The 12,699-nt window shown below is 43.8% G+C and overlaps 1 protein-coding gene across 4 annotated transcripts in view; it reads left to right on the forward strand.

Annotated features, from left to right (window-relative positions):
- The first annotated feature begins 6,111 nt into the window (after window positions 1-6,111).
- The window catches only part of LOC140362192 (chloride channel protein 1-like), a 91,607-nt gene continuing 85,019 nt past the window's right edge, over window positions 6,112-12,699 (forward strand). For all 4 annotated transcript variants that reach the window (XM_072448264.1, XM_072448261.1, XM_072448262.1 and 1 more), the window contains exon 1: window positions 6,112-6,220. In XM_072448264.1, coding sequence (XP_072304365.1) covers window positions 6,170-6,220 — 51 coding nt within the window. In that variant the 5' untranslated portion in view covers window positions 6,112-6,169. The remainder of the gene's footprint in view (window positions 6,221-12,699) is intronic.

Raw genomic sequence — 12,699 nt, forward strand, 5'->3', positions numbered from 1 at the left:
ATTCACCTGCCGACAGTGAAACATAGAGTGTCGTCCGCATCATTGTGACACATTTTCACTGCGTATCAACTGACCTAACGGCAGCATGTACAGGTTGAACAGAAGGGGACCCAGGACTGACCCTTGGGGCACTCCACAGGTCAGGGTCATGTGGTCTGAGACACAGCTACCAATTTCAACAAATTTCAACAACTACTACTACTACTACTATTATTACTAGTACTACTGCTACTACTACTACTACCACAACTACTACTACTACTACTACTACTACCACAACTACTGCTACTACTACTACTACTACTACTACTACTACTACTACTACTACTACTACTACTACTACTACTAACAACAATAATTACAACAATTATAATAAAAAATAATAATGTGTTTTTCACCCATTTAATCTGCTCTCTATAACAAATATTTTTTATTGTCTTTGTTTTGTTGTTCAGAAATACAGAATACCATATCTGGTATTTTTTCATTGTGACTTGCTGTGTTTTTAACATTGTAAATTTTGTATTGTGTTTTTTTATGTGTTTTTAACATTGTAAATTGTGTATTGTGTTTTTTTTATGTTTTTAACGTTGTAAATTGTACGAATTGTGATCTTTAAATAAAATGTTATTGATTGATTGATAAATAACTAAAAGGAATCGACGAATTTGACTATTGGGCCGAGACATGTTTGTAATATTTGCAATGTACGAAATTATTTGTAAAATTCCAGTATTTTATTTATTTTTCAATAAAACTATTGCATTTTGTAAGAATTAAAAATGTATTATGAAGTAACACCCGGTCATATCTATCCATCTGACAGAAACAATAAAAAATTACAGAAAAACAAAATGATTCATGACATTTGCTTTGATTTAGTCTCAGTTTTTATTTATGTTTGTTTTAATACAACTGACAGAAGTGTTTTAAATCATGGCAGTAACATTACAGCATAACATACTAACTGTATAACATAAGAACCTAAGAACATAATAACTGTATAACATAATAACATGAGAACAGCATAACATAATAACATAAGAACTGTATAACATAAGAACATAATAACAGTGTAACATACTAACTGTATAACATAATAACATAATAACTGTATAACATAAGAACATAAGAACAGTGTAACATAATAACAGTATAACATACTAACTGTATAACATAATAACATAATAACTGTATAACATAAGAACATAATAACATAAGAACTGTATAACATAAGAACACAATAACATAAGAACTGTATAACATAACCTTGTAGATCTGAGGCCTGTGTATGAACCCATCGTGCGCAGGCAGCCTGTGGTGTCCCGTGAGGTGAGGATGTGGTCTGCTGAGAGCGAGGAGGCTCTGAGGGACTGCTTCAGCACCACTGTCTGGACTGAGCTTTATGACCCACATGGGGAGGACATCAACACCATCACAGAGTGCATCACGGACTACATCAACTTCTGTTTTGAGAACATTGTTCCCTCCCGGACGGTGCGGTGTTTTCCAAACAACAAGCCATGGATTAACCGTGAACTGAAGGCTCTGCTGAAGGAGAAGAAGAGAGCCTTCAGGTCAGGGAACAAGGAGGAGCTGAGGAGTGTGCAGAAGGAGCTGAGGAGGAAGATCAGGCAGGCTGAGGCCGGCTACAAGAGGAGGATGGAGGAGCAGCTGCAGCAAAAGAACATTCAGGGAGTGTGGAGGAGCCTGAAAACCATCTCGGGCTTCAAAATTCCCCCTGCCCAGACAGAGGGGGATCTACAGTGGGTGAATGATTTAAATGCTCACTTCTTGAGGTTTGATCGGTCACCCGCCCCTCCCCCTGCACAGCTGCATGCTCCCTCTTCCACAGCTGGACAATGCCCTGCATCTGTTCCTCTTCGCTTATCTGCCCCGGACCATCAGCTCCCCACTTCGCCTGGACTCACCCATCCCCCCAGCACACGGTCCCCCTGCCAACCACTGACTGTCACAGCAGCACAGGTGAGGAGTGAGCTGAAGAGGATTAAAGTGAGGAAGGCAGCAGGACCTGATGGCATCAGCCCCAGGCTCCTTAAGTCCTGCGCAGATGAACTGTGTGGAGTTATGGAGCATGTCTTCAACATGAGCCTGAAGCTGAGGGTGGTACCACAGGTCTGGAAGACCTCCTGTCTGGTACCTGTGCCTAAGACACCGCGCCCCAAAGACCTCAACAGCTTCAGGCCAGTGGCTCTCACGTCCCACCTGATGAAGACACTGGAGCGGCTAGTCCTGGACCACCTCCGCTCCACCGTGAGCTCAGCCATGGACCCGTTGCAGTTTGCATATCGGTCTGGCATCGGAGTGGAGGACGCCATCATCTCCCTGCTGCACCGCTCTCTCTCTCACCTGGGAAAGCCTGGCAGCTCTGTGAGGATTCTGTTCTTCGATCTTTCCAGCGCCTTCAACACCATCCAGCCGCTGCTTCTGAGGGACAAGCTGGAGACGGCTGGTGTGGAGTACGACCTGGCAGAGTGGATCCTGGACTACCTCACAGACCGACCCCAGTTTGTGAGAGCCCGGAACTGTGTGTCTGACACTCGGACCTGCAGTGTGGGGGCGCCCCAGGGCACTGTCCTCGCGCCCTTTCTCTTCACCCTTTACACTGCAGACTTCAGACACGACACGGACAGCTGTGTTCTGCAGAAGTTCTCTGACGACTCTGCCATCATCGGCCTCATCACGGACGACGATGACGCGGACTACAGAGGACTGGCGCAGGACTTTGTGGACTGGTGTCAGCGGAACCACCTCCTCATCAACGCGGGGAAGACCAAGGAGATGGTGGTGGATTTCCGCAGACGCCACCCCACTGCCCCCTCACCAGTGAACATCCTGGGACGGGACATTGAGAGAGTGGACTCATACAAGTACCTGGGTGTTCATCTGAACCACAAACTGGACTGGACTCATAACACAGACGCACTGTACAGGAAGAGCCAGAGTCGGCTCTACCTCCTGAGGAGACTCAGGTCTTTTGGAGTGACAGGGCCGCTCCTGAAGACCTTCTACGACTCTGTGGTGGCATCAGCTCCTGTACGGTGTGGCCTGCTGGAGCAGCAGCATCACAGAGAGGGAGAGGAGGAAGCTGGACAGAGTCATCAAGAAGTCCAGCTCCGTCCTGGGCTGTGCTCTGGACTCTGTGCAGGAGGTGGGGGACAGGAGGGTCCTGGCTAGATTCACATCTATGCTGGACCATGAGTGTCGCCCCCTGCAGGACACTCTGTCCGCTCTGGAGAGCAGCTTCAGTGAGAGACTGATCCACCCTCGATGTGTGAAGGAAAGGTTCCGTAGGTCTTTCCTTCCTGCTGCTGTCAGACTTTATAACAAAAACTGTTAGTCCTGAACACTCGCAATACTGACCTAACCTAATACTAATGTGCAATTCTGTCATATGTGCAATTGCTGTTGGAATTCATGTGCAATTCATGTGCAATTACTGTGAAATTCATGTGCAATCTATGTGCTGTCGTGACACATATTCATGTGCAATTACTGTCGGGATCACATGCAATAGTATTTATTTATTTATTAATTTGTCTATGGGAGTTTTTATTTATTTATAGGAGATCTTCTACTGAAAGTGTTTTTCAGACTTCCTATAAGTGATCTGTTCTTCTGTATCTACCTCTGTATCTACCTGCGTTGCACCAATGAAATTTCCCCATGTGGGACAATAAAGGAATATCTTATCTTATCTTATCTTATAAGAACATAATAACATAATAACTGTATAACATAAGAACATAATAATAGTATAACATAATAACTGTATAACATAAGAACATGATAACAGTATAACATAATAACTGTATAACATAAGAACATAATAACAGTATAACATAATAACAGTATAACATAATAACAGTATAACATAAGAACATAATAACAGTATAACATAATAACAGTATAACATAAGAACATAATAACAGTATAACATAATAACTGTATAACATAAGAACATGATAACAGTATAACATAATAACAGTATAACATAATAACAGTATAACATAAGAACATAATAACAGTATAACATAATAACAGTATAACATAATAACAGTATAACATAATAACATAATAACAGTACAACATAATAACTGTATAACATAAGAACATAATAACAGTATAACATAATAACTGTATAACATAAGAACATAATAACAGTATAACATAATAACAGTATAACATAATAACAGTATAACATAAGAACATAATAACAGTATAACATAATAACAGTATAACATAATAACAGTATAACATAATAACATAATAACAGTATAACATAATAACTGTATAACATAATAACTGTATAACAAGAACATGATAACAGTATAACATAATAACAGTATAACATAATAACTGTATAACATAAGAACATAATAACAGTATAACATAATAACAGTATAACAAGAACATGATAACAGTATAACATAATAACAGTATAACATAATAACTGTATAACAAGAACATGATAACAGTATAACATAATAACAGTATAACATAATAACTGTATAACATAAGAACATAATAACAGTATAACATAATAACTGTATAACAAGAACATGATAACAGTATAACATAATAACAGTATAACATAATAACAGTATAACATAAGAACATAATAACAGTATAACATAATAACAGTATAACATAATAACTGTATAACATAAGAACATAATAACAGTATAACATAATAACAGTATAACATAATAACAGTATAACATAATAACAGTATAACAGTATAACATAATAACAGTATAACATAAGAACATAATAACAGTATAACATAATAACAGTATAACATAATAACTGTATAACATAAGAACATGATAACAGTATAACATAATAACAGTATAACATAATAACAGTATAACATAAGAACATAATAACAGTATAACATAATAACAGTATAACATAATAACAGTATAACATAATAACATAATAACAGTATAACATAATAACTGTATAACATAAGAACATAATAACAGTATAACATAATAACTGTATAACATAAGAACATAATAACAGTATAACATAATAACAGTATAACATAATAACAGTATAACATAATAACAGTATAACATAAGAACATAATAACAGTATAACATAATAACAGTATAACATAATAACAGTATAACATAATAACATAATAACAGTATAACATAATAACTGTATAACATAAGAACATAATAACAGTATAACATAATAACTGTATAACAAGAACATGATAACAGTATAACATAATAACAGTATAACATAATAACTGTATAACATAAGAACATAATAACAGTATAACATAATAACTGTATAACAAGAACATGATAACAGTATAACATAATAACAGTATAACATAATAACAGTATAACATAAGAACATAATAACAGTATAACATAATAACAGTATAACATAATAACTGTATAACATAAGAACATAATAACAGTATAACATAATAACAGTATAACATAATAACTGTATAACATAAGAACATAATAACAGTATAACATAATAACTGTATAACATAAGAACAGTACAACATAAGAACTGTTTAACATAAGAACATAATAACAGTATAACATAATAACAGTATAACATAATAACTGTATAACATAAGAACATAATAATAGTATAACATAAGAACTGTATAACATAAGAACATAATAACAGTATAACATAATAACTGTATAACATAAGAACATAATAATAGTATAACATAAGAACTGTATAACACAAGAACATAATAACAGTATAACATAATAACTGTATAACATAAGAACATAATAATAGTATAACATAAGAACTGTATAACACAAGAACATAATAACAGTATAACATAATAACAGTATAACATAATAACTGTATAACATAAGAACAGAATAACAGTATAACATAAGAACAGTATAACATAATAACAGTATAAGATAATAACATAATAACAGAGCAGCCACACATATACCCTTCTCACTCCCCTAAATACCCGCTGCGCCCGGGGGCCCGGGGGCCGTGGCCGCGGTGCGTTTCCGCCGGCTGCGGACGGATCATGTTTGTTTGTGCGGATGGACGGTTCACTTGCGCGCCTGATCCGTGCGTGGGGGGGAGACTCTGAGATCTGCGGAGGGCGGGTTATTTTTGGGTTAGTGACAGCGTGTCAATGGCTGCAGATGCATCGGAAAGGAAGGCTCTGAGGTACAAGCAAACTCTGGTTAGTCCCCTTCATTCCGCTACTTCTACTTCTGCGGCGTGTGTGTGTGTGTGTGTGTGTTTCGGGCCTTTTGTTGTTGCAACTCTTCTTTTTTGTCACTGGAAACCGGCTGGCGTTGTCGGGGGGAGCCGTGAAATGCAATGCTAATTTAGTCTCGTGTTTTGGACCGTCGACGCGGTAAAGACCTATTAGAGGATGTTAAACGGCGGGGTCGTGACAGGTGCATGATTGGTTTGCGCCTCCTTCGGCCCGCGCCCGCCGTGCACGCTGGTCCTGCAGACACACACACACACACACACATCTTTAATGCGCACACACCTCTCGCGTCTCCACCTGTTGGCGCCGGCGCTTTCTTCGCCCGGTTTCTGAAACTTCTCTCTCTCTGGGTGGCGGTCGGGTCGGGTTGGAAGTGACAAATTGTTGGTCGGGTGTGTCGTGTGTCGTGTATCGTGTGTCCCATCCGTGTGTCGTGTCAGATGTTTGCAGAAGACGTTGTACCGGCACGTAATCGGTCTTTACTTTTACTGGGAACTTAAGTTTAAACGATACAGGTGGATGTTCTACTGACATGCGTCCGTTTGGTCTTGATATGATGGTACAATGTTCGACTCATTTGTGTCTTTGTAGGTATAGTAAATATAATAAATCTGATGCACTGAGACTGTAAAAAGGCCCGTGCCAAATATCAAATACATTTCAGTATCGGACCGATCTGTGGACACCCAACGATATCGCCAATGATCAGCCAATCCAAACAATATTGATGACGCTGAATCTGTGAACACCGTCCTGCCTCTGTCCTGCCTCTGTCCTGCCTCTGTCCTGCCTCTGTCCTGTCTCCGTCCTGCCTCTGTCCTACCTCAGTCCTGCCTTAGTCCTGCCTCTGTCCTGCCTCTCCCCTGTCTCTCTCCTGTCTCTCTCCTGCCTCAGTCTTTCCTCTGTCCTGCCTCTGTCCTGCCTCTGTCCTGCCTCTGTCCTTCCTCTGTCCTGCCTCTGTCCATCTTCTGTCCTGCCTCTGTCCATCTTCTGTCCTGCCTCTGTCCTGCCTCTGTCTTGCCTCTGTCCTGCCTTCGTCCTTCCTCTGTCCTGCCTCAGTCCTGCCTCTGTCCTTCTTCTGTCCTGCCTCTGTCCTGCCTCTGTCCTGCCTCTGTCTTGCCTCCGTCCTGCCTCTGTCCTGCCTCAGTCCTGCCTCTGTCCTGCCTCTGTCTTGCCTCCGTCCTGCCTCAGTCCTGCCTCTGTCCCGCCTCTGTCCCGCCTCCGTCCTGCCTCCGTCCTGCCTCTGTCCCGCCTCTGTCCTGCCTCAACCCTGCCTCAGTCCTGCCTCTATCCTGCCTCTGTCTTTCCTCTGTCCTGCCTCTGTCCTGCCTCTGTCCTGCCTCTCTCCTGTCTCTCTCCTGCCTCAGTCCTGCTTCAGTCCTACCTCTGTCCAGCCTCCGTCTTTCCTCTGTCCTGCTCCTGCCTCTGTCCTGCCTCTGTCCTGCCTCTGTCCTGCCTCTGTCCTGCCTCCGTCCTGCCTCTGTCCTGCCTCTGTCCAGCCTCCGTCTTTCCTCTGTCCTGCCTCAGTCCTGCCTCTGTCCTGCCTCAGTCCTGCCTCTGTCCTTCTTCTGTCCTGCCTCTGTCCTGCCTCTGTCCTGCCTCTGTCTTGCCTCCGTCCTGCCTCTGTCCTGCCTCAGTCCTGCCTCTGTCCTGCCTCTGTCTTGCCTCCGTCCTGCCTCAGTCCTGCCTCTGTCCCGCCTCTGTCCCGCCTCCGTCCTGCCTCCGTCCTGCCTCTGTCCCGCCTCTGTCCTGCCTCAACCCTGCCTCAGTCCTGCCTCTATCCTGCCTCTATCTTTCCTCTGTCCTGCCTCTGTCCTGCCTCTGTCCTGCCTCTCTCCTGTCTCTCTCCTGCCTCAGTCCTGCTTCAGTCCTACCTCTGTCCAGCCTCCGTCTTTCCTCTGTCCTGCTCCTGCCTCTGTCCTGCCTCTGTCCTGCCTCTGTCCTGCCTCTGTCCTGCCTCCGTCCTGCCTCTGTCCTGCCTCTGTCCAGCCTCCGTCTTTCCTCTGTCCTGCCTCAGTCCTGCCTCTGTCCTTCTTCTGTCCTGCCTCTGTCCAGCCTCCGTCTTTCCTCTGTCCTGCTCCTGCCTCTGTCCTGCCTCAGTCCTGCCTCTGTCCTTCTTCTGTCCTGCCTCTGTCCTGCCTCTGTCCTGCCTCTGTCTTGCCTCCGTCCTGCCTCTGTCCTGCCTCAGTCCTGCCTCTGTCCTGCCTCTGTCTTGCCTCCGTCCTGCCTCAGTCCTGCCTCTGTCCCGCCTCTGTCCCGCCTCCGTCCTGCCTCCGTCCTGCCTCTGTCCCGCCTCTGTCCTGCCTCAACCCTGCCTCAGTCCTGCCTCTATCCTGCCTCTGTCTTTCCTCTGTCCTGCCTCTGTCCTGCCTCTGTCCTGCCTCTCTCCTGTTTCTCTCCTGCCTCAGTCCTGCTTCAGTCCTACCTCTGTCCAGCCTCCGTCTTTCCTCTGTCCTGCTCCTGCCTCTGTCCTGCCTCTGTCCTGCCTCTGTCCTGCCTCTGTCCTGCCTCTGTCCTGCCTCCGTCCTGCCTCTGTCCTGCCTCTGTCCAGCCTCCGTCTTTCCTCTGTCCTGCTCCTGCCTCTGTCCTGCCTCAGTCCTGCCTCTGTCCTGCCTCTCTCCTGCCTCAGTCCTGCCTCTGTCCTGCCTCTGTCCTGCCTCTGTCCTGCCTCTGTCCTTCTTCTGTCCTGCCTCTGTCCAGCCTCCGTCTTTCCTCTGTCCTGCTCCTGCCTCTGTCCTGCCTCAGTCCTGCCTCTGTCCTTCTTCTGTCCTGCCTCTGTCCTGCCTCTGTCCTGCCTCTGTCTTGCCTCCGTCCTGCCTCTGTCCTGCCTCAGTCCTGCCTCTGTCCTGCCTCTGTCTTGCCTCCGTCCTGCCTCAGTCCTGCCTCTGTCCCGCCTCTGTCCCGCCTCCGTCCTGCCTCCGTCCTGCCTCTGTCCCGCCTCTGTCCTGCCTCAACCCTGCCTCAGTCCTGCCTCTATCCTGCCTCTGTCTTTCCTCTGTCCTGCCTCTGTCCTGCCTCTGTCCTGCCTCTCTCCTGTCTCTCTCCTGCCTCAGTCCTGCTTCAGTCCTACCTCTGTCCAGCCTCCGTCTTTCCTCTGTCCTGCTCCTGCCTCTGTCCTGCCTCTGTCCTGCCTCTGTCCTGCCTCTGTCCTGCCTCTGTCCTGCCTCCGTCCTGCCTCTGTCCTGCCTCTGTCCAGCCTCCGTCTTTCCTCTGTCCTGCTCCTGCCTCTGTCCTGCCTCAGTCCTGCCTCTGTCCTGCCTCTCTCCTGCCTCAGTCCTGCCTCTGTCCTGCCTCTGTCCTGCCTCTGTCCTGCCTCCATCCTGCCTCAGTCCTGCCTCTGTCCTGCCTCTCTCCTGCCTCAGTCCTGCCTCTGTCCTGCCTCTGTCCTGCCTCTGTCCTGCCTCCATCCTGCCTCTGTCCTGCCTCTGTCCTGCCTCCATCCTGCCTCTCTCCTGCCTCTCTCCTGCCTCTGTCCTGCTCCTGCCTCCGTCCTGCCTCCGCCCTGCCTCCGTCCTGCCACTGTCCTGCCTCTGTCCTGCTCCTGCCTCCGTCCTGCCTCGTCAGGCCTTATTACTGGGGTCCCGTCGTGGTCAATGGTGAGCTCTGCAGACGCGTTGGTGTTGATGGCCTGGTATGCTTGGCCTGGTTATAACCGTGGCCTATAGAATCCGACAGTTTTCTGAAACCGAACACCTGATCCGACCACATATGCTCTTCTGGCCCACGCTGCGCAATTTAAAACCCTCGTGTTGATGCTTTGTAAGGTCATGTTTAATGTGCGCTACCAAAATATTGTTAGACCGTATATTTGTCTACGTTTGACGTGGAGCAAAAATGTAATAATATAGCCTCGCTTACAATGACCTGAATATTCCACTGGTTAAATCAGAGCTTAAAAGAGCTTGTATAAGGAAATATGTTTGTCCAGGGAAAAAATCGTAGCCCATTGGAAAACACGTAATTTGGCTTGAAATAAGAAATGTATCAAGTGAAGTCCGAAGTGCCTTTTAAACAAGTACAATAAACCAGACTCTTCCTGTAAACACTATTATTATCTTGGATTAAAGTCGTTTTAACTTTACTTTAGCTCTTTTTGTTTTCCCTGATCAGTGACTTTTTAACTGTCTTTAATATTTAGATTAATAAAAAAAAAAAAAAAAATTGGTCCGGGACAGATGCATGTGAACAAACACGTCTGATTGTAGCCATGGTGTGCACTACCGCCCCCCTGTGGCACCTGGTGTTCACGCAGCCTTTTGTGAACATAACAACAGCGAAAAATATCAAGGACAAAAACTCAATGTGCAAATATTGTTACAAAATAACAGGGAAAAACATACAAACTCTTTTACAATCAAGTAACACATTGTACAAGAACAAAACATTTGTTAAACATGAATGCTGTAATGTGGAAAAGTCGAGAACTGAATTTGACGAAAGCTAAAAAATATATATATAATTTGCAAGATCTTTGTAGCTTTTTGGTCCAAATCCTGAGACTAAATGCAGTTGTGTGGTATTTCGCAGCAGCGTCCGTGAGTGGCTGGAATAGTTGAGTGCAGCCGTAGTGTAAGAGAGAGGTGTGGGATCGTGTAATAAGAAATACTTGATCTCACTGCGTCTAAATTTAGCCCCGAGTTGTGTTTCAGCACAAACAGACGGAGGTGCGAGTTTGGCGGGAGGTAACGGGGCATACAGCGGATTCAAGCGCAGGGAATGACACGGGCTAGAGTTTAGGAGCACATGGGCTGCCGTCGTTAGGGTTCTATAATGCACAGAACTCGACACGCGTGACCCGGGAGCCGGCGGCGCGCGTGACCCGGGAGCCACGTGCTTTTAACGCGCCCCCTACAGGTCAGACGACTCGCTGAACTAAAACGCAGATAAATATATTTGGATTTTCACTCAATATATTTGGAATTTCCCTCAAAATGTCAACATTTTTAATTCAAAATGTTGAATTCTGCTAATTTTTTCAGTTTATAATGTCACTTCCTGTTTGTAATTCATGACATCACACTGGGAAGAAAGTCATCTAATGTATTTTTTTTTTTTATGAATACAAATATATGAGAGCAACTTTATCTCATTGAATTATTGTTTAAAGAGTCAAAAAAGTTTGTGTGAATTCTGCATAAACTTGTGTGATGTCACTTTCAACAGATTTTTCAGCGTTTTCTCCACAAATACCTGCTCGATCGGTGTAAAACTATCATATACATATACAACAGGTATAAACACACCAAATAAAGTCAAAATTAGAACATCGTGAAAACGTTTGATTATTTTTCCAATATGGTGTTTTTTATTGCAAACGGCAAACAAACTGAACCTCGTTTGTTTACGAGTGATCACACACTACGCACTTAACGTTCCTTTAGCAAGGTAGGGAAAGGTGTTTCTGATTTAGCAAAAAAATGATAATAATCACACACCTAAAGACCCTTCCCTCCTCTTGAAAACCCTCTGTTCACTCAGTTAGCATGAAATTAGTTTTTGCATGTCCAAACAGGCAACCAGAGCTTTTATTTAGCCACAGAGGTCAGTTTCTCCTGCTGGACATTAGTTTAATCGACCACTTAGTTCACTTTGGACACTTCTTTCGCCTTTTAATAAACAAACAAGCACATTTCTTTCTATTTACATTCCCTTTAAAGCCGTTGTGGAAAATATACTGTAAAAAGAGTTTATAAGGATGTTTCTGTGCAAAGATATACCGTATTTTCCACACTATAAGTTGCACCTTTTTTTTATAGTTTTGGCAAGGGTGCGACTTATACTCCAGAGCCACTTATAGTCCGGAAAATACGGTAGTTAAATAGTGGAATTATTATTTCGATGGTCTTTATTCTCTTTAGGGACCACCGTAGTCTCTGTATGGAACCAAAGAGCGTTGAGCTAATGAATACCGTACTTTCCGGACTATAAGTCGCACCTTTTTTCATAGCTTTGGCCGAGGTGCGACTTATACTTATATTCATACTTATATACTTCTACTTACACTCCGGAGTGACTTATATGTGATATTATTTGTTATTTTCACACTTGCAACTGCATTTCATTCTCCAGTGCGACTTATATATGTTTTTTTTCTTCTCTATTATGCATTTTATGGCTGGTGCGACTTATACTCCGGAAAACACAGCACTTTTGGACACTTTGGACTTTGGATATATTTTACTTGAATAATTTTTACTTGTGTGGTCGAACCCTCTTTTGTACTTCATCTTGTTGAGCCTGCAGCAGCTTTTACGCTTTTTACGTGTAACTTTACGTCTTCTGCAGCAGCATTTACGCTTCTTACGTGTAACTTTACGTCTTCTGCAGCAGCGTTTACGGTTCTTACGTGTAACTTTACGTCTTCTGCAGCAGCGTTTACGGTTCTTACGTGTAACTTTACGTCTTCTGCAGCAGCTTTTACTGTTCTTACGTGTAACTTTACG

This window comes from Eucyclogobius newberryi, unplaced genomic scaffold (assembly GCF_026437365.1).
Source record: "Eucyclogobius newberryi isolate DKJ021-1_F unplaced genomic scaffold, fEucNew1.0.hap1 SCAF_16, whole genome shotgun sequence".
NCBI classification, from domain to species: Eukaryota; Metazoa; Chordata; class Actinopteri; order Gobiiformes; family Gobiidae; genus Eucyclogobius; species Eucyclogobius newberryi.